Source organism: Sturnus vulgaris, chromosome 5 (genome assembly GCF_052056855.1).
Source record: "Sturnus vulgaris isolate bStuVul1 chromosome 5, bStuVul1.hap1, whole genome shotgun sequence".
Taxonomy (NCBI): Eukaryota; Metazoa; Chordata; class Aves; order Passeriformes; family Sturnidae; genus Sturnus; species Sturnus vulgaris.
Window position 1 is genome coordinate 42,079,265 of NC_142247.1, and position 22,473 is coordinate 42,101,737.

The 22,473-nt window shown below is 38.1% G+C and overlaps 1 protein-coding gene across 3 annotated transcripts in view; it reads left to right on the forward strand.

The window, feature by feature from the left end:
- The window catches only part of TMEM117 (transmembrane protein 117), a 192,278-nt gene that overhangs the window by 141,473 nt on the left and 28,332 nt on the right, over positions 1-22,473 (forward strand). For all 3 annotated transcript variants that reach the window (XM_088165566.1, XM_088165565.1, XM_014871126.2), the window contains exon 6: positions 17,549-17,708. In XM_088165566.1, the coding sequence (XP_088021692.1) occupies positions 17,549-17,708 (160 nt within the window). The remainder of the gene's footprint in view (positions 1-17,548; positions 17,709-22,473) is intronic.

Sequence of the window (22,473 nt, forward strand, 5' to 3'; positions counted from 1 at the left end):
CTGAGGCTTATTTTTTGGTTTAATTTATTCTCTGCCTTTCTGTGTACTGCTGCTTGATGATTCAAAAACACTTCTGCACACTGCCTCCTGCATCATCTATGTGTACACTGACTGACAGATATGGTGACAGTTGCTATTTTTAATCACTGTCTCAGCAACAAGGAGTAGACTCTACAGGAGAAAAGTGCAGGGTTAGTATTGAGGTTAACAGCTTTTATTTATTAATGAATTCAACATAATTCACAATATGGAAAATAGTCTTCAGACTTAATTCAGGCAGTGTTTGAATATTTAGCAAAACTTCTTACTCTGAATATGCTGGTGTTATTAGAGTATTTAATGATATGCCCTGTATTCCATATCTTCACTGCTTTTATCCTTCATGAAAGAGATGCTTTTCCTGCAGTTAGATACTGCTTTTTAAAATATCCTTATGAATGCCAGCACTCCTTGAAGAGTTAGTGGCTGTATTTTCTGGTAATTGTTGTTCTTCACAAAATGTGTGAAAGGACATGTGCTATTTTCAGCTTTCTCTGCTGTTTTCAGCCATAAATAAAACCAAACTATCTGGGGCTTTGTAAAGCATGTTTGTTTCCTTGGGTGGGTCCAAGCTCTATGGTTTGTGACCCATCAGAGAGCACCAGTGTATTATCTGGTTCATCTGCTACCAATTCATGCACTATGAGTAAGTGCGATTGCCATGTAACCAAGCTTAGAGCTATTGGCAAAGCAACTGAGCAAAGAGAGCCTTTTAAAAGGATTACTGGTAATGTAATTACTTGTGGAAGATGTATGGATATCTCCCAGATGAAAACACCAGCATCTTAATATGTTCTTTAAGCAATTCCATTAGTGGAATGAGAGCTTGTGTTCCAGTAATGGCATGCTCTGCTGGTGGATAATGGCACAGTGAAGCAAAGGTATTTGTGTGAAGTAAACACTGAACTAAAGCCAGATATGTGCTTTTGTTTCTTTATATAGTTTCTAGGCTGTTATTGAAGCAAAATTTACTTTCTAGTGACACTAGTGTTATTTTATTAAATGCAATGTGGTTTTGAGGCCTCAGTACTTCCAGGAGATTTTCTTTAGGTCTGGAGGAAAATCTTTTTATGTCTCTAATCAATCTGTAACTGCTAATAATATCAATAATTCTAATGAAAGAAATATCACCCCTATTACCAGAGATATCAGCAGTATGTAATATAATTTTATAAATGATGTAATAAAATTTTAATTTTATTTAGGACCTTCAGCTCATGCATATCAAGCATATCAAACAATCTTGGTGAAGTTGGCAAAATTAAGAAAATCTTTGTGCTTCTGAACAGTTGTTGTCAGTGGCTTTTGATATTGACTTTAACCATCAAGATGATTGACTTTTCTTAGTAAAAAGGTACATTCACATGTGTTTAAATAAGCACCTGACCTTCATCTTTTGAAAATCAATGAGAAAAGCCCAGTATGAAACTTTAATCCTCTTTTAGATACTGACCGACATTTTTTTCCAGTTAGATGTAGGGGATGTTTTTCCTTGAAGTGGTTAATAAGCTCCATGGCATCCATAAAAATAGATTACTGAAGCATATGATGATAGCTGTCCTGTTTGATTTGTTTAGTCTAAAACACTTTTCTCACCTGTAATGGTACTTCCCTCTTAGAACTTCTGTATTTCTTTTCTTCACAGTGTTGGTTCATATCTTCTCATTGTTCAATAAGCAAAATTCTGATGCTTGGTGCATGTTGATTTTTTTTTTTGTTTCCACCTAATCAGGCTCTTTACATTCATTCATTGAGTTTTGCTATTGTTTTTTTCTTAAAGACCTATTTTCTGATTTTGAGTAATAAAAATATTCTTAACATGCATATCTTTATGATTCTTGTGTCAGAAACCTGATTGGGTTTTTGATTGTCATATCTGGGCAAATAATCTGGCTTTATCAGTGTCAGAAATTACATACTTACCATGTGTAACACAGCATTCTAAACTTGTCACTGCAGGTTTTGTCCCTCAGTGGAAGAACAGACTAAAAAAAGAAAGCTGACACTAATATCTAGGTATATGCAGTCAGAAAGTGATGCATAGGAAAAATGCTTTTTTCCTTCCAGGAAAATCAATCATAGCCAAAATATTCATACCTTAACCACCTAAACTTACTATCCTATAATATTATTTTAAGCATCAAAATATATTAAAAAGTATCTTGAATTTTACCTACATCAGATTTGTGAGGCTTGCAGTACTCCAGATAATCAGACCATTTAAATATTATTCCCTAGCTATGGATTTAGGATCCTAGCTTCAGACACAAACTAAAGTTTTATCATAAGGTCTTCTTATGGACCTTCTGAAAATTTTAACTATCCATCCATCTTCTTAAGCCACTTAATATGCTCATTTTTTGAGTTTTCTGATAAGTTTGGAAATAGAAACAGTTTAAAAAAATTAGGAGAGAGGAATCTCTACCTTTTAATGCCATTGTTCATTTTACTCCTTTGTTTTTAAGATCATTCATACTATATGGATATCTGCAGTGATGTGACTTCCTGTGATTGAGCTAAATCCAAGTACAAGGACAAAACTAGAGCTCCTTGAACTGAGAGGAAGGATTCAACTTTCACGTCTCACCCTGCATAAGCAGAAAGAGGAAAAAAAGATACTATTATTCCATTTGCAAATGCCATCTAAGGTCTGGGCTTTGGATTCTTTCAGGAACCTTCTGGCCTTGTGACACAGGGCTCATTAGGACAGTGGTAATTAGGGCACAGTTTTATAATTTTCTTTGCAACATAAACAAACTGAGCATTAATAAGACTCTAATTGGCAGCAGGTATGACTATATTATAAAACAACCCAAAATTAAAGAACCATTTCAATTTGCTACCTCATATTAAGTTTTGCAGTATAAATGAAAGAAAACTAAGTAGTCACTAGCAGGCCTTGGGTTGCAAAAAGAATGGGATTTAAAAATCACTGCAAAGTGTAATAATGTAAGTAGAAAGCTCTCGGGGATGTTTTTAAACAATTCTTTTTTGAAGACCACCTAGGTCACACAATGGCAAGGTCCAAGGTGTCAACACAGCAGGCACACGTACTACCAGCAACGTATGTTAAGCACAAGCAAAGATTTTAATCAGCTTTTACAGGTATTAAGGTACTAGTTTGTTCCAAACTTTATGACTTTGTGAGCTGTTCTGTTATCATCTTTCTGAAAGAGATTTGAGGACACTTTTCCACATGGTCAGTCCAGCTAGAAAATAGTCTTTATTCTTCAGACTGAATTATGAAAACATATTTTTTTGTTTGCTTGTTTTTGTTCTTTTTCCATAAGAAAGAGGTGATACACTCTCTTTGAATTATGCCTTGTAACCAAAAGCCTTCATATGTTCAGTTATTCCCATTCAAGTAAAGCAATAAAGGTTTGCTAATGTCATCCATTACTCATACCCTTTAAACAAATTCGATGCAAATGTAATTACAGAAATCTAAATAGAATTAAATATGTGTTTTCCCAGCATTTAGATTTATGCAAATTCAGGGAAAGTATCATTTGATTGACAGAGAAATTGGTAACAGCATTAGTGTCTGGAAGCATTGTTGAAATTTATTCTAGCAGCATATTCTTAAGAACTTGTGGGCTATAGAATATTCTGAATGAAGTTAAGGGCATCTTGCTTAGCAGGCAGGTGGCTTCAGAGAAGATGTTGTGGCATTCAGCAACTACTGTTCATAAGACAACTGGTAGTCACCCCAGTCCTGTATAATCCATCTTTTTAAATGCAGAATGAAATGCCTATATTAGTAATCATTGGTTATAGCACTTATGAACACTTTTCAAACCAAAAAAAACCAGCTGATCTAGTATAACATATAACAATATTTGGGGAGTTTTAAATGTAATGCCTATTCCTCCCCAGATAAATATCAGAATACTCCCACTGTGGACTGAAAACCTGCTTTAACTTAGGGAAGGTGGCCACTGCCTCAGATGAAATAGATTTCTAGGGGGTTGTTTTTTTGAGTTTTTTTTACTTTACAGTCATTGATGGGGTTATCAACTCAGAAATGTCTGTGGTAGATTGCCAGTAATGACTGGAAAGGCCCAGGGATGATTTTAAGTCACGTTCATCTTTCATGGCCTCTTAGCTAGAGATAACAATTCTTTTCAGGGCTCCCAGGAAGAACATAAAGCCAAAACATTTCATTGAAGAACTGTTCAAATTTATTTAATGCCAACTCTGTACAATGACTGAATACCTAGGAAAAAAACTGAAGATTATACTAACAAAGTTAATCCAAATGACTAAACAAAGCTTTCTGAGATGCTATATCTAGTCCCCAAAGCTGTCTTCCCTCTTAAAACCTTTGTGAAATGGATGCAGTTATTTGCAATACAAAAGTCTAAAAATGTGGCTGATTCTAGTTTCTCCAGTGGCTGATCAAAGAAGCCAAGTGCCTCCATTTATTCCAAATTCTGATCTGTTTCAAAGTCTCATCAACAAGACAAAGGTTCCTTGTTTAGAGAGAAAGTGAGACAATACAAAATATAGCCCTTCCAAAAGTATTCCTCTAGCTTCTCACTGTAGGTACATGCTGGAGAATAATTGAGCAATCATATAAGTGGTGGGGTGGCAGCTTGTGGGCTTTTATGCTTGTCAAACACACGTTGAAATATTTTACAAGAAGAAAAGGATCATAGAGCTGTAAAACTATAGGGGACACAATCAGTGAGGGGTAAAAGTGTTTAAGAGAATACTAAACATGGAATATATGTTTAACAAAATTTGGTTTAATCTCTATTAAACTTGGGGTCTCTTTAGCAGCACGTAAACTATTTTGAGTACAGTATAATCATGCAAGCAAAGCAAAATCTGATGTACTATTTGGGTCTCTGGAGATAAATTGGGTGTATACCTAACCTCACCTAGATGTGACTCCTTGTCCAAACAGCTTATCTATTCCTTGTGCAAGGTAAAAGGCCTGTCCCCAGCTTCTGGCCTGAGTCTGGTGAAAGAATTACCTTGTTGGATAGGCATAAGAGGTGTGATATTGATCACTTATTCTTGAAGTCTTTAGTCTTTCTAAAATATAGTTATAACCCTAAAAGGAGATCCATGAGAGAAAACTGTGGGAGAAGAAACAAATGACTCTGATTATACCGTGGGAAAAAATGAAAACTGATGGCTTTTAGCACTCCCTGTCAATCCTTACTGCCTCAACTCTGCAGTGTCATTCAGCAGGCCAGTACTACTCCCCTGCCTTAAATCCTGCTGAGATGTCCTTAGTCCTTTGTATAGACCCAGATCAACAAAAAACTGTCAGATCTTAGGGCCAAAGAGGCCCTATTATAAGTTACAAACCACATGGAAATCCATTCAGAACTAAGTCAGGTCAAGTGGACAGGTAAGGAGGAAGAAACAGATCTAAAATTGAAAGAGTACTAACTGCCAGGAGGGAATGTCAGCTAAAAGCAAATGGTTTTTTTTCAACATAAAATTATGTGACTGAGATGGTAAAGTCTGAGCATCTTAAGTCTTACTTGTTAGGATGTTAGAAGTTGAAGAGACCAAGGCTGAAAGATAAAGGATGACAAATTATTTCTGGAGGAAAGGGATCTTTGCTTGCACTTTGTTGGGAATCCTGCAATAGAACTTTTGATTGCTGTTTTTAAGAAAACCAAAACATTCCAATAAGCATCATTATTGGTTATACTTTCATTGATAAATGGTTTTCATCCATGGGAAAGAATTTCTGATGAGAACTAGTGAGACCCCAGTCTCCTCAGTGTAGCCAGTAGCATGATGATCCAATCCACATGGATGATTTCTGATCTGAGCCCCTGCACTTCTCTTTGCAGGGCAGGTGTGGGACAAGCCTCAGCCTGGGTTTTACTGCATCTTTGCTGAGTTCCCTGAATATTGCTATTTCTTCCAGAATTTATCTGGTTTCTGTTTACTGGAATAATTTGGAAAAGAGGGCAGATTAGTCTCAGGACAGAACACAGGACTTTTCCTGAAATACTGAAAAGTTTCTGTTTTGAGGGGGTTAACTATTTCCTGGAAAACTCAGAGTTTACCCAGTATGTATCTGGGCATCTTAGTGAATTTAGCCATAGCAATTCCAAAGTTCCCTTGTGCACCTTCTTCTTGGAAATTTCTAATGTTTATCTTCCACTGAAAAAGTGATATTCATATTCTCAGAGCTGAGCATATAATTACTGGAACAGCACTGGCTGCCAGGATGTATTTTGTTGAGTCTCGTTATTAACTTCTTTTTGTTCAATCTTATTTCTGGTCCTGTTCTACTGTTAGAAAGGTTAACTTTCCAGGAAGTCAAAATCACAGTAATTTGCATGTGATTTTTGTTTGTTTTTTAAGGAGACGTGTCAACTTTATACTGGAACTGGCTCAACTTGTGAAAAAATAAGGCACATTAACTTTTACTTTCTTGACAACTTTTGAGTTGGTGTCAATTCTCATGTCATCCTGTCATTCACTTTCTTGGAAGAGGTTGTCTCCATCTTCTTGCTGACCTCTACAGAGGCATTTGGTGGGGGCAGCTTTAGTTTCTCTCATTCCCTAGGCCCTCTTCACGGGACAAGTGCTTCAGCCCCTAACAAGTAAAGCTTTAAAATACTCCACTTTAAAAAACTCTACTTTAGTTTATTGGTGCTTTTTATGTATGATTGGCCAAAAGCAAGATGTGGTATTCTGGATATGAGCAAAGTAATGTCCCTTGATCTGCTGGTTGTGCCTCTGTTATTGCAGCCATGGTCACTGTTGACACTTCTTTGCTGCCAGCAGACATGCCTGGCATGCACTCATCTTGCTGTCTACTGATGCTCTTTTCTCACTGAGGTTAAATTGATATTATTTGAAAGATTTTTGACATAAAAATGTGTTGTTCAGGAAGCAAGATTCAAGTTTTGTTTGTTTGGATTTTTATGTTGCAGTTATTTTGGAAATACATTTAATCAAAATATAATCAAGTTGTTAGGTGAAAGACTCTGTATTTATTTAAAATGGTATGGGAAAAAAATGAAGAGCAGTTCAAAACCATTGCAATTATATTTTACTTTGATAGGGTTTACGCAGATATAATTGTAAAAATCAAAACATCTTGATGACTGAGAAACTATCCCATAGACATGATGGTGTATAAAGCCTAAAATAATGAGAAATTTCTTGCTCCATAAAAGTATAGATAAATTATACAGATGATCTAATCTAGAACACAGAAAGCTATTAAACTATTATGTTTAGTTTATTCTAAATTTGAACTGTATTTTAGATTTTAGTTGTGGATGTAATATGTTGTGTGAGAAGCCCTGAGAATGTAAGCATGTACCATACAGCTCTCCTACCCACTTATCATAAATGTTTTCTAGGAGTAGCAACATGAAGTATCTGGGCTAGGACAACATGTTCCTCTTAGCTAAAATAAGTTTTTATTCTTTATGCTTTGTAACTCATAGAACCATAGAAATATTTATGTTGGAAAAGACCTTTAAGATTATCAAAGTGGTATTGATGCAGGGCTGACTTGACCTCAGTGGCACCTCCGTGCTGGATGCTCCATCGTCCTCGTCACTGTTGGGTTCCACTTGCAGGGTCTCAGAAGCACCTGAGGAGGTGTGGCAGTGCTGGAAGAGGTCTGCTGCACCGGGAATGGGCTTGTCACCACTGTCCCTGTCCTTATGTCACTGGGCTCAGGAAGGCAGAGGGAGGGCAGGGAATCCTCCAAATCCTGTCTGCCTGCTGGGCCTGTCCCAGGGAAGGCTGGGTGCAATTCCAGCGGCCTCTCTCTCCCGCTCTGTCTCTGGTACCTCTCCTCCCACATCCCTCCTCCTGCTGCCCTCGGGTCCTGGCGTGGGAGCCGGGCACAGCCTGGCGTGGCGGCAGCCCCGTGTTGTCACCGCAGCTCTGTCTGGGCAGCCGTGTCACTCGTGGTGGCTGCAGAGCCCGGAGGGGCCGTGGCTTTGTGCCCGGGGGATGCCCCTGCTCCGTGGCTGAGCTGCAGGGCTGAAGTGCCCGTACTGCACATCCTCCCGTGAGAAGTGCTGCCCGAAGTGACGCTCCACTCCCCGTGTGCCCACCCTGCTGGCATCACTCCCGGTCACTGCTGCTCCTCTGGGCTGCTCGCACACCTGGGAAGGCCTGGATGCTGCTGCTCCTGGCCCTGCCCTGCGCCCACCAGCAGCTGTAACAATATCTGAGAGCTCCTGGCAGCTCTTGTCTCCCCCTGAGGTTCCCCCAGTTTGGGAATTCTGCTGGCCCTGGAGCTGCTTGATTGGTGACTGACTGATACTTTTACTATCACACATACTATGGGAAATTTTATGGGGTCTGTTCTTGTTATTTTCTGAAAGCTTGTGACGGTAGTTTTAAGACTGCCACATCAAAATTCTATGTGATATAATTTCAGTTTTCTAAAATATGTTTTAAAAAGCAAGTAAACCCCAACTTTTCAGTGACTGCTTTAATCTGACAGTTTCTAAATACAAATTTTCCATTATTTTATCAAATATGGGTGTTGTTAATTCCTACATAAAATATTTATTTTTTTTCCAATTCAAAAATTCAAGGGCTTTTCATTGTTTTCTTTAAAGAAATTAAAACATCAAGAAGTGACTTTAGTTTTGAGATTCAGCTCTGGGTTCAGGTGTCTGGGTTTATGTGTCAGTCATGGCCATCAACATGCCTGCTCCTACTACAGCCAGTGGAGCTCTGCTCAATGCAGATGATGGTCATTCAGCTTGCCACACGTAGAGACTTACCTGTAGTCAGCTGCATAATATTCCAGACTCCATCATCTGAGTAAAGGTGGGATTCAGGTCCCTAATCATAGGCATTGACTACCATTTGGATTGCCTTGGTGTATTGACATAGTGGACATGACACAGGGCTCAGAGGAGATCTTCTGCTGCAAGGTTTGAAGACCAACCAAGGTACTCCACAGCAGCCCAAATCATACTAAACTAAATTTGGTTTAGGCAACCAAATCTCACACTGTATCTCTGTTGATTGTAATGAGAGATTAGATATGTTAACTCACATAGACTTCTGAAAAAGAAAACTCTATGATTAAGTTTCTGGCTGATTCTGAATTCCTTATAAAATGTTTTAATCGCACTAAACTAACCCATATGTTGAAATAGTCTCTTTTTAAAAAAATAATGATGCGTTTTTTGCTTGCCTCTAGACAAAATGTAGCAGATCTTACCGTGATTTGGGAAAAAATTTTAGTAACTTAAATGCAGAAAAGAAATATGAGTCTAGAGTATCCTGAAGGAAACATTCAGAGTGTGGTTTATATAGTAAAACATTGATCAGGTTTAAAGTTCCATTAATGATGAAATAAATTGTGAACACAAATGATGCTAGTAAATTCAGCAATTGAGAAGCAATTATTTTTAATGAAATAATTGGTTTATTAATTAATTAATTTTTACCACTCTTCTGACTTAGATGTTTTCAATTGTGTCTTCTGAAAATCAATCTTTGTCTTAAATCAATCATCTAGGAATCCAAATAAAGGAGATCATAGACAGAGTTGAAAATATGGTGTTAGATCCACATACTTTTCCTTGTTTCTAAAACTAGAATTTAATCATGTGTCTTCTCAACTCAGGAAAATTAAGGAGGTGTGACGATGCACAACAAAGAGACTGTTTGATGCAAGCATGAAGCCAATTTATTGATTTCACACATCAATATATACTTTTTCAACTATAGCTAAAAATAGCACAACCACATGATTGGTGTTTCTAAGTAACATTACTTAATCAGAGGAAGCTCTGCACAGACCGGTACAGACCAGCATAGGCACGTACGGTCTTGCATGATTTATCTTAAACAAAGCACACCAAACATACTTTCTGCTTCCCTATTCAGGGTTCTGCCTTGGCTTGCCAGGGCTTGTAGCCTACCAAACCTGGTACATCCACTTCAACCATGAGTTGAGCAGTGCTCTGAGCCCTGCTCTCCAGCTGTATTGCTACAGTGTTGAGATATACTTCTAGCTCCTGTTCTAGGTCTGAAAAGCTTAATTTTAAGCTCTTAGAATAGCATTTCAATTGCCATCTAAATGCATTTGAAATAGGTTTTTTCTTCCATACGTCTTTTCCATTTCAAAAGCTTTTTCTTGTTCTACATTGCAGTGAATTTAAGACTTTACTGAGTGTTTTCATGATAACTAAGAAATAGAGGCCAATAATGTTTTCTTCTCACAACGAGTTTCTAGCTGGAAATATGAAAGTCAAAGTCCCTGTTTTGTATGTTTTGGCATATGATCCCATGTCTTCCCACTATGATGAGCAAACAGCCTTTACCTCCCCTTTTACCAGGGAATGGGAATAACTAAGCTCTAAGATACTTGGGTGTAGGAAATCCATGTCCAGAGAATTGTTGCTTCATGTCATGACTAATGTTGACTCATGTATACTAAGTAGACCAGCTCCAGCTAGAGTGTCTGAACAAATAGTACCCTGTAGCATGTGAGAATCTTCTTGTTATTGCATCCACCTGGTCTCATTAACACTAATATTCAAATAGCTGGTCTGACTTACTCAGAACAGGTAATTGCCTCTGTGCTGTTTGTATCATCTTGTGTAACTGGGATGCTGCCCTAGCTCCTCAGCCATGATGAGGTGCAGGAATTGTGCCCAGTTCTGACACAGCTTCCCTCACAGTACAGAAATCATCCCTTTCACAGGTAAATTTTGCATATTGATGAAGTGCCCTTGTCTGAATAGAAACCATTTTTGCTGAAAAATTGCCAGGCAGGTCTATCCTAAGGCACATTTGATGCTCTGAAAACATTTTTTAAAATCTTGTTTCTGTTGGTTTTTGAGCAGCTGTCTTCCCCATTCCATTGGTAAAATAAGTGATGTATCCATCTGAAAGTAAAACAGAAAAATGGCTTTTCTTTACCTTATATAGAATTGTGTTTGTTTTTCTGTTTTAGTTCACTTTTTTTTCCAAATGCTTTCTACTGGAGTTGAGCAATTAACTTCTAACTTTGGAAGTTGAACATGAAGTAGAGTTCCTTGGATATGATTCATGTGAATTTTATGCTACCTTGCATATTATACGTGGTAATTGAAAATGTTTTTTACAAGTAAGACCATGAACTTTCATAAACTGTTTTCGCTTTTCTGTGTCACAGATAGGAAATGCCATTTGAAACATAAAACTTATGGTGATGAGTTTAATTTAAATGAGCTGCTGTTTGAAATAGATAACACTTTCATTTAATAAATTAATGGTGTGGCAAAAGGAAACTCAAAGATGCTTCTACCTGTAATAAAAAAGTTATTCTCTCTAGAATTCTGATATTGTACCATGTGATTACATTACCTAATCTTATTAATTTTATTACATGAAACATAGCAAAATGTTTCCTTTATATATTAACATAAATGTAATTTCAGGCTTTATACAAATCTTTCTGCAAAAATTCCAAATAGCTCTGAAATCATGTTGATACAATCTAATAAAATCAAAACTGGTACAGCCAGAAGACAGATATAAAGCAAGGTTTGTGGGAAAGGTTTTGGGGTTAGGTTAGCTCGAGGAACATCTGGGGCTGGAAAAGGCATGCCAAGTTGATCCTGTCAAGGCCACAGCCTTGCTGCTCCTACATCTTTCTGATGTGGAAAATCCATAGTGTTAGTAAGTGAATATGTAAAAAAGCAGAAAAACAATTCCAATTTTGCCATCTCAGTGCATCCTTTATACTCTGCAGTGTCCAATTTCTGCAGCTCACCAATCAGAATGACAAGAAGCATTGTTTAGAAGACTTAACTGGGAATGTATGGGAATGTATGGGAATGTATGTTTCTCAAAATCTGCTACTGATAAGTAGTTATGAGCCATACACAACATAAGGAGTGTTTCAGAACAGGTATTTCAGAACTGGTAGTTACTGGCCAATGCTGAATTACTTATACATTACTTTCAAGACAGCAGTCAGTCATACACTGCTGTGGTGACAAGGACTTAAAAAAATAATGTGATTCAACGTTTGCATTATAAACCATTTTCTTGTAATTGATATTTAACTTTAGATAATTAAGTCTCGTTGATGGTAATCTGCATTAATGTAATTTCTCCCACTTCTTCACGCTTGCAGAGCATGCTATGGGGATTGTGGTGTTCTGAAATGTGAAAATGGTATTGCTCCATATCTCTGCCACATACTTGTCTCCATCAGGATCAAACACCTTATTTAAACAAAAGAGGTCCAATGAAATTAACTTTTCAAATATTCCTAGATTTCTAGGGTCTGTATGTATTACCAATTCACTTCAGTAGCCCATTTCTGAGGTGGACCTGCCAGTTATCTCTCTAACTGCCCTTTGGTTAATGGTATATTTTGCTCTGGGGTGCATTAGTGGGATTTCTTCTGGATACATCTGAAGTGGACACTGCTTTCTGGGATCTCAACTGGTGTGCTAAAGTTATGGATGCGTGCCCAGGTCAGCCCACACTACACAAACACTGTGAATATGGGATCCTCAGCACCAACTGTGTCACTCTGTGGCACTGTAGTAACACAGAAATCTCAAGTCCCTGCTCTCTCTTCTTTCAGAGAACTGTCCCGTGGGGGCAGAAAAGCAGTGACCAGCTGGAGGTTTGAAGTTATGCTGCTCCGGGGAACACAGATACTTCTCACCACCAGAGCATCTGTCCCTTATATTTGCTTAATTGCAGAAGTGGCTCTGACACCAAGCGACAGGCAGACTAAATATTTTATTTTGAATGGGCTTAGAGTTGCTATTTTCGACAGATTAAATAACAGAACCTTTCTTAATTGAAACAAGTGAAATAAAAAATGTTGACATTTGTATATGAACATCTGCAGTAGCATTGTTCTTTATAGTTATTGTACACTGTGTGACTGTATATTTGGCCAGTGCTGATTCTGAGATTAAAAATTATGTAGACTATTTGACTCGATGGATGATCTTTCTTTCCTGAGGACTGCAAAACCTTTTTAAATATAAAGAGCAGTAAAATTTTTTGTTCCCCTTCTGTATCTGTTTTCACAGGATATTTGTATCTATTTGGGTACATTAACGAGAAACTGCCAAGGCAATCAGCGCTAGTGCAGGTGCATTCCACAGGATTGTGGATTGTGACATATGGGGGGTGATTTCCGAGTTGGGGAAAGCCCAGGGAAGTGCAGAGACATGCCAGGAGCTGGCAGTGGGATGTGGGTGGGACAGCAGTAAGGGCAGACGCCCCACTCCTACAAAGGGCAGCCCTAAGGAGAGTGACTGACCAGTTTCGTTGGTCCTGTCCAGTGTGTCCCATCCCAAATGAACATTATATTAAAAATTACTTTGAATCCTTGTTAACAATGTTTAATGATTTCCAAATGACCTAGCTTAGTGACAATTATGTGTGAAATGACGATGAAAAGTTCTCAAAATGCTGTGTCATACAAATGTAAGAGCTACTTTTGACTAAGCACAGGTAGTTTTTTTTACTGCAAAAGGTGTAGTCAAAGGGCAAGATAACGCTTTTTGCCTCTTGAAAAAGACGAAAATGAGGAAAATAACTACAGTTTGTCTTTCATCTCTTCAGTTGGTCTTAACTCTTACTATCTGATCATCAAAGCTGCAGCATCACAAAAGATTTGGCAGAGGTTCATGTAAGACAAGACAACTCTATCTCTAAAAATGAGCAGCTCAAAGTCACAAGTAATGGGAAGATAGTGTTGTGTAAATAATTATGTTTAACCTTTGAATGAAAAACTTAATTTCATTTATGTTACAGTTTGAGAAATTAAGTTCCATCACAGACCAGAATCCATTTATGATATACTTTGCCTTGCTGATTTAGACATGAAGAATCATGAGCCTCAGACTGGAAACAGTTCTTGTTTCCAACATTAAATGTTTTGTGAACATGTATACATTTATTAGTTTCTCTTTTATCTTTCCAGGGACAAATTCTGGATTGTTCAGTTTTTCACTCAGTACAGACAAGTAACAGACTGATTCCTGAAGGTGTGGCTCTATGGAGTCAAAGATACTTCTGGTGTAGGTTTGGAGGGGATGCACTATGAATGGTTTTGTGGTACTGCCTTGGGGCTGCAAGAAACGAGTTGTGGCCTCATGGGCTCTGCTTAGGAGTTTCTGATGAGTGAGGTAAGACATACTAAACAGCAGAAGAGAGTCTTCAAGCATCCAGGACATAAGATCACAGCAGTTCATTGTGTTTTCTCTCTGCAAGGTTTAGGTTGTGACACTGTCTGCCATGAGGGAACCACCACTAGTGACTAAAACCTGTTCAGGCTTCTGGTCCATATGGTTCACAACCTCTCATAATGTGTAATAAGCTGGATGAGAGATTTAAAGTTTAAGGTCAGTTTGGTCAAAACTTATAGTGCAAGAAAGTGTTGTGGAGAGGGGCAGAAGGGAAGATGCATTTGTTTTAGATCTTGCCAAGTTTTTGGAACCAGAGAACCAGATAACTCGTCTGTTGACAAATGGGCCAGTAGTATGGATTCAATTTGGCATGAGTGATTTGCTTTGACAAATTCAAGACCAAACTCAGTCCTGGCAATCAAAGATTATTACAGAGATACAGTCTAAAAATTTGCCTATTTTTTGAGATATTTCTGGCAGTAAAAGTTCTTCTTTTTCAGCCTCCCCTTTTTAAATCCCCCTGCCCCCCACCCAGTTCAGTGTGGCACTGGGGATTTTAAATAATCACTGGCAGTGATTAGCACAATAGTGACTTTTGTGGACCTACCAAATAATTTTAACTATTCAGTATGCTATTAGATTGGACAATGTTTATTTGCACTCTTAAGGAGTATGCAGTAGGTTGTAAAATGTGTGTTATTGCAGCTGAATAGGTGTCCAGGGCACATAATCATTCAATACAGCAAGCTAGAAATAGAAGTGAAATATAAAAGTGTATTTCCTTCGTGAACTAGAGACAGAAATTGCATTTCTTATGCCTGGTACAGAGAAGAGTCAGTCCTCTCTTGCCCCTTACCTTGTAGCCTTTCCCCTTCTGTAATGAGGAGGGGTCCTGCCAGCAATGTGGTGAATACTTTGACAGTGTAGCTCTTTCTCAATAACGTGCATTGCAGAATAAAGGGCAAACTATACTGGGCTAGATATTGCAGGGCAGCTCACATTGGTTTATCTGATACAAGTTATGTCAAGTTAAATGAAATCCTCATTTTTTTTTTTCTTAATCTCCAGGACACTGTACTTTCACAAGAAGCGAACTGAACTCTAACCCAAACAAGCTGAGTTTATAATAACTCCAAAAGCATGTATTGAATATCTTGCTGTGTTCCAGTATCATAGGTCAAAAATACAACTGAGTACTAATTATGCTGTTTAATGCAACCATTTTGAAAGTCTATTTCTAACCTTCTTTGTTGGTCTCACATTTTCTTATTCTATTAGCAGCCCATTTTCTGCTCCCTTCCCTTCCTATTTGACATTTCAGAATGAATAACAAAGCAGTTTTCTAAGTGCATATGCATTTCCTCAAGGAAATCAGGACTTGAGCACACACATTGGTCTTTGCATGCATGCCAACAAAGCATGAATAAAAATATGCCTTTCTTTGCTTGCCTACATGCCAAAGTCTGACCTTCCATGCTTTGAACTCTTGCTCCAAAATGCAAATGCATAATTCAAGGGGACTGAGGCAGTCTTGAGCGTAACATCTGGGTATATGCTTCCTATAGCAAAATACTCAGATTTGAATTATGGTTTTAAACTTCCTCTGCCCCAGGGGAGGTTGTTCCACAGAAGGAGGTCAAGGAAAAGCAGGGTGCCTAGTGGCTGGGAGAGTCTGCCTTGGCCAGCAGACAAGTACTGAGGTTTGTTTTCTTTCTGGAGAAACTTTCAGGAAAGTAAGAACATTAACCATGAGAATTTCAGATATAAAGGTGAAATAGGTAGGAAAAAACACCTTTGTGTTTTGTGTATATGCAGGAGAGAGATTTGTCTTTCCAAAGTAAACTGTTCTGTTTATGTGCCAAAGCAGAGCTTGTAGAAAAGTCAAGGTTCAGGTACTGACAGTTGAGATGATAGCTAAGCAAATGTTTTGGGATAAGAAGGCTTGACTATTGCTTAGGTCTAATTACATCTAATATGCCTCATTTATTGGGTTTTTTTCTTGTCTAGGTGCTCATAATTCTTTCGAGGGAAATTGTTAGGGTGTTCACCGTAGTGTTGCATGTAACCGAGTTAATTTATTAAGAACAAAAATAAATGTTCCGAGGTAAACGTGGTAGCAGTCAAGTAATTTTGTCTCATTACATTCTGAAGAAGTGCAGCCTATCATGTCACAGAAGAATGATGTTTAGGAGTCCAAATGTATTATAATATTGCCTATGTGCACATTTGTTTTCCCTTACTCACAGACATAGACAAGGCTGCTGTATAAAAAGACATGCATACCAACTGGTAGCCTGTGACAACTCATGTACAGATTTTTTTTCCCCTCTGCTGAGTATTTGTCCTGTTTGGAAGTGTCATGGGAAATATTCTTCACTTTATTTTACAACCTTCAGTAGCTGAAGAAAATGAGGTATTATTGCTGTAGAAAAAATATCCACCCTGCCAGAATTATTTAGCCATGAGCATGCATTCAGATTTTGATATGCCAGTATTATAGCACAGATTTACTGACAGCTATGGCTACTGGAAGAAGCTTTGCTCACCCTTAAATTACCAGCTAAATTCTCCAGCTTCCATGGAACCAGAAATTCAATCAGTCACTGCTGCCAACTGTGTAAGATATTACCAAAGTGCTGCTGGAAATGATGCAGAGGTATTTTGCAGGGATAGCTTAGAAAGATATTTTCTTAAATACTGTGTTCCAGAATTGTATGAATTAGTCAAACGTATCTTCTGGAATTCTTACAGAATTTTTACAGAGGCTTTAATACTTTGTGATTCACTCTTACTGACTTCTCAGAAAAGTCATAAAATCGTTGAAAACTTTTACAAAGGATATCTTAGAAAACACAAAACAAATCTTTCTACAATCTCCAGAATTTACTAAAGATTAATTTAGTGCATTGAAATTTTTTTTATGGAGACATGTTTCTGCATAAAAATAGACTTCACAGTTAATGTCTTATAGCTCCTACGGATTTTCAAAGCTTCTAATGTATTTGGTCACTTAGACAATGTTTTCTCAATTAGTTGATTTGAATTTGGCCTAGATTATGCAGGCCTTGGTACATTTTACTTCTCTCTTATTTTACTTAACTGATTTTCATCTTCAGTGAAAAATACAGAATGAAGAACCAGAGTGATATACTCCAGCTAATTTTGGAAAATGCTTGGTACTAGCTACTAAATTTATTTTCATTAAGGATACAGCTGACTACATTCTTTCTTAAATTAAAAGATTTGTTTGTGCACTTAATTTTCTTTAGTCTGTTTTCATCAGTGGAAAAATACTGATAAAATAGTAGTTGACCGTTAGAAGACAGATAAAATAGAATGATGCATCTTCATTACTAACGTATTCTCTCTGAACTATTTTTTCTTCTTCCTTCCAGGACGGTTCTGTTTACTCTGACCTCTGTAGTTGTGCTTGTCATCACTACTGACTGGATCAGCTGGGACAAGCTGAATCGTGGATTTCTGCCAAGTGATGAGGTCTCAAGAGCCTTCTTGGCTTCTTTCATCTTGGTGTTTGACCTTCTTATTGTCATGCAGGTACACTCTCCTAATGTTCCACTCAGGCTATTGAGGCTGCCTAGTCACTATTTCCTCTAGAGCAAGTGGTGTTTAGCTAAGGCTACAAAAAGGTAAATAAATATTTAGTTTGCAATCACTATTAGTTAAGGGCATTTTATAACATCATTCTCAGTAACTTTGCAAAAAAGGCCTCTGGCCTTTTATTGTGAAAATATTGTTGATTTCTCTTCTTAGAGTGCTAGGTAAGAACTGCATGACTTTCCAAAATAGAAAGTGTTTTCTGCAAAAATTACATCAGGAAAAGAAACAGAAGCTGGTTGTTTTGTAAATTCAAATCTTCTCTTAGGAAGATGAGATAAATTCAAACAAACAAGAAAGAAATACTTCCATATTTCAAGCATTTGCAATATTAGGTATACACACAGTAAGGTACTTTAATAGATGAAAATTAGTATTTGCTATTAAGATTCAGCTTTCCACTTTTATGTGAAAATTTTGTTACTTGATGTCAGGTCCTTGTAGTGTAATGACTTCTGCCTGAAAGTTTAACTGGGGAGATGATTCATTGTAATCTGCCTGATGTCTGCTCCCTTGAATCTAGCTGCTGAGAAAGGAATCTGGGTCACAAGTATGTGGCCAAAAACCTTCTTCATGTGATGCTGTGTTCACCCTTTTTTTGCATTTGTATGTGGTTTGTGTGTGTGAATAGTTCACCCAAAGCTCTGTGAGAAGATATGTCATTTGGGGTGAGGTAAGGAAGAGGAGCATCGAAGGCCCATGACTTAACTTTTAGAAGGGAACTGAGTGTCTCAGAAATGTTCTCTGCTGGGACAGTTAGCAATATATTGGAGAGGAAGGACCCATTGGTTCTTCTCATATTCTCTGCTGACTTTCAGTTCGAAAGTCTAACATGTCTAGGACTAAAAGCAATCTATTACTTGAGTAATTATTATACAGTTGACACTAGTGGCACTCAGATTTTATCACTGCTGTGCTACGACTGGAAAGGTGCACTGAGTCCTATAGTTCAGTTTTATTTTTCAATGTCCACCAGTGTTCAGTGCTCACTGTGATTCATGGTTAGATCTGGGAGGATAAGAAAGGAAATACTGTTTTTCTCATAAGATTTCTGGTGCTTTGTTTTCTCGACCTTTTAATTTTTTTTTTTTTTTATGTTTCGGAAAGATTCAAGAGAATGTATAATAAATTATACTTTACAGGGCTATAATGAAGGTATGAATGAAAATGCAGGATGTATCAAGCTAAATTGAATTTGATATTGCATACAGGGTAGAAAAACAGCGCTGTCTTCATATAAAATAACTATTAAACAATCCTTTTGGCTTTGAAAAGTGGAATTCCAGTATTTTGACTTTGGAGTAGCTGAATACAGAGAAAGATGTGAAACGGCCTGTCCTGAGCACTCTTTCATATTTTTTGTAACACAAAGCAAGAGACTCTTTTTAATTGCATTTCTAAGTGATATTTGTGTGATGGAGTGTATTGGTTTGAAAGCAAAACCAGTCTGAGATTCCAAGTCAGTAATACAATTTAATAGGAAAAAAGAGAAAAAAAATAAAATACATGCAATAATACAGAAGAAAAGAATCCACTGACAGAGTCAGAGGACAACCTGACACCCTGTCAGTCAGGGTGTTGGTAGCAGTCCGTATAAATGGTGGCTGCAGTCCTTCTGAATGACAGATGTGGTTCTGTTGAAGCAGTGCTCCTGTAGAAGGTGCAGTTTTCCTCCGAAGATCCAGCAATGATGTGGAAAAGGTCCGACTTTCCTCTGGGATCCCGTGGAAAGGGCTGCCTTGGCGTTCCAAACCTCAGTTTTTTATCTAGGTAGGAAAGGCTTGGCTCCTGCCCCTGGCTGGAGCATCTCCCAATGGGATGATGTAATCTTATCAGTCACACAATAGGACTTAATGGCCCATTAACAGAATATATCTTCTGGAGGAAGGATGGGTTGTGAATAGATAACGATGATCATCCCCCCTGATTTTATCAGATGGCACATCAGCAGAGGATATCTCCCACAGAGATAAGGATCACCACCCCTCCCACATTTTAACAGACGGTGATAGAATACACATTTTTGCATTGTACCCCAGGACATGGAGTTATTTACTCGAAGTTATTTGTTTGGATTGAGAAAATATGCTGGCATGTTTTATTTACGATGTAGTTCTAGCATTGCTACTGCAATAAATTCATGTTGAGAGAGCAAAGTATTAAATCACATAAAATGACAGAATGGATCGGGTTGGAAGGGACCTGGGTGGGACAACTTCCCTGCTGAAGCAGAGTCATCCTAGAGCACACTGAACAGGGCTGTGCCCAGGCAGTTCTTGAATATCTCCAGTGAGGGAGACTCCACAACCTCCCTGGAAATCATTTCCAGAGCATGGTCACCTACACAGTAAAGAAGTTCTTCCTTATACTCAGGTGGAAATTCCTGTGTATCAGTTTCTGCCCTTTGCCTCTTGACACCACCTAGAAGAGCCTGGCTCCATCCTTTCAACACCTTCCCTTCAGATACTGATAGACATTGGTGAGGTCATCTCTCAGATATGAACTTAGCAGTAAGGGCAGGTGACCAGGGGCAGGTTTTTCAGATGAGTCAGGGTAGATGGAAATTCACTTTTAATAAAACTGACAGATCCAGCTCCATTACTGGTGCAGGTTTTACAGGGAGAAGCCATATACCCTGGACTACTTTTGTCAGAATTTTGTGGAGTGTTTTATTCCACTCAGAGTATATTGCTCTTCCTAGCAGATTTTAGACACGCCTGTCAAGCAGCATTACTCCAGAAATGGATAACCATTTTGGAGACACACTTCTACTCAGCTAATTGTGCAATGTTTGCCAAAGAATCCTGCTGTGAGGGCTGGCTCTGTTGTAATGTGTCTCCCGTGGCCTGCAGATCTCTGAAGGAGAAGGGACAGGTTCAAGTGGGGTGACTTTGGGAGAAACCTTTCTGTAGCAAGTAATAGATTTTCCTTCCTGCAGTCTCTCACACAGTAAAGACTTCCCCCTCGTCTTTTGTCCTTTCTACATCATCATCATCTATCTATGTATTGTGGAAGTGTTCCTTATCAGTACTAATGTAAAACATTCAAAAATAATCCTGAAAATAAAAATGAATTAAAGGACTAGAAAATAACAGTTTTGATCTACAGCTTTGCTTTATTTGTACTTACTATGAAATTCAAGTGATATACTTGAGTATATTCCTAAATACCATTTAACCAAAAAAATTATAATCTTTCTCATGCTATAATTGGCGCCATGGCATTTCTTTGTAGTGAGTCAGATATGGATCTTTCTTGCCTGTCATAGATTTCTTTTCTTGAATCTGCCTCTATAGCTGCTACTTATGGTTTTATACCTGCATTGAATTCCTCAGTCCCAAAGTGCTGGTTTTTTCCACTGAGAGTCACTACTTTGAATGCTATGAACTCTTTCTCAGTTTTGAACACAGAACAGTAGCTCTCCTGAGCTCCACTTTCATTCATCAGGCATCTGTTTTCTCTTACTTTTCCTGTGTCATCTCTCTGTGACTGGTAACAAGGGAGTGAGTTATTGTTTACTAAGAGGGATAAGTTAGTGTAGTCCCAGAAATGGCCAGCCCAGGAACAAGCACATAGAAATGGAGTGTCCTACAGAGTGAAATGTCCCTGCCCATCTCCTGGCAGTGAGGCTCTGAGTAACCAGGGCATGGAGCCTCCACACCTCCTTCACTTTGTTGTTTTCTGAGGACAAGGCAAACAGAATGGAAATGTATTATACTTAAAGGTTAGAGAATGAAATAATGCATTGGTAATCCAATGGTTTTATTTTAAAGGAAAACACTTTCGAGTTTGATGAAAGTATAGATAGTGTTTATGTAAGACGGTGATGAGGGGCAAAAAGCATTGATATGTGTAATTAAAACCCAGAAGTTTCAGTTGAAATTTTTCAAGATCTACTGGGATATATAAATTCCTTCCGAAAAACCTTGAAACATTCTTTTTCCCCCTTGCTAGACCCCACTTAAAGTAAAGTTTATTTCTTCAAGTCTTTCAGCTACTTTGGGACTAAGAAAATTATAGGCAAAATAATTTTCTGCTGAGAAAAGGTGGGCATATTTTGCCCCTTATTGCACATTACATACCTTACCATTTTAACGAGCTGTCTGTTTTTTCTTGCAGTGTTACCATTCTGTGCTTGTCTAGTTTGATAACTGGCACCATGATTTTATGCTGTGGATTTTATTAAACAAGACATGTGAAGTAGAGTATTTTTAAGTACATTTCATCCTTTATACTGCTGCAGATGGTTAAACCTTGCTGGGATGTATTATATTTATCTCAGGCATTATAAATTCAACTCCAGTGTTTTCTTCAGCTGCTGTAACTTGGTGTATTTGTGCCGACCTGAATCCTCTTGTGTCAATTTATACTGGCTGAGGGCTGAGCCCTTTTTTTAGCTCTGTCACTTACTTCCTCATTTGCAGAAGAGGAACAACTGTAGTTCTTTTCTTTCACTGCTTGTGTGATTGTCTGCCTAAGCCCCCAAGGTGCTCAGTGAAGGAGGCTGTCTGACTTGGTACAGCTTCTGGTGTAATCAGGCACCAGTCCCAGCTGGAGCCTCTTGGCTCTGAGATGACTACACACAGAATGAATTAGCTGAAAAAGCTTCTCATTTGTCAAAGCCATTCCCTTTTACCCTGCCAATGGGTACATGCCATACACGTGACATGAGCCCCTTCTTTGGCAGTGCAGGTATTTGCCTGAA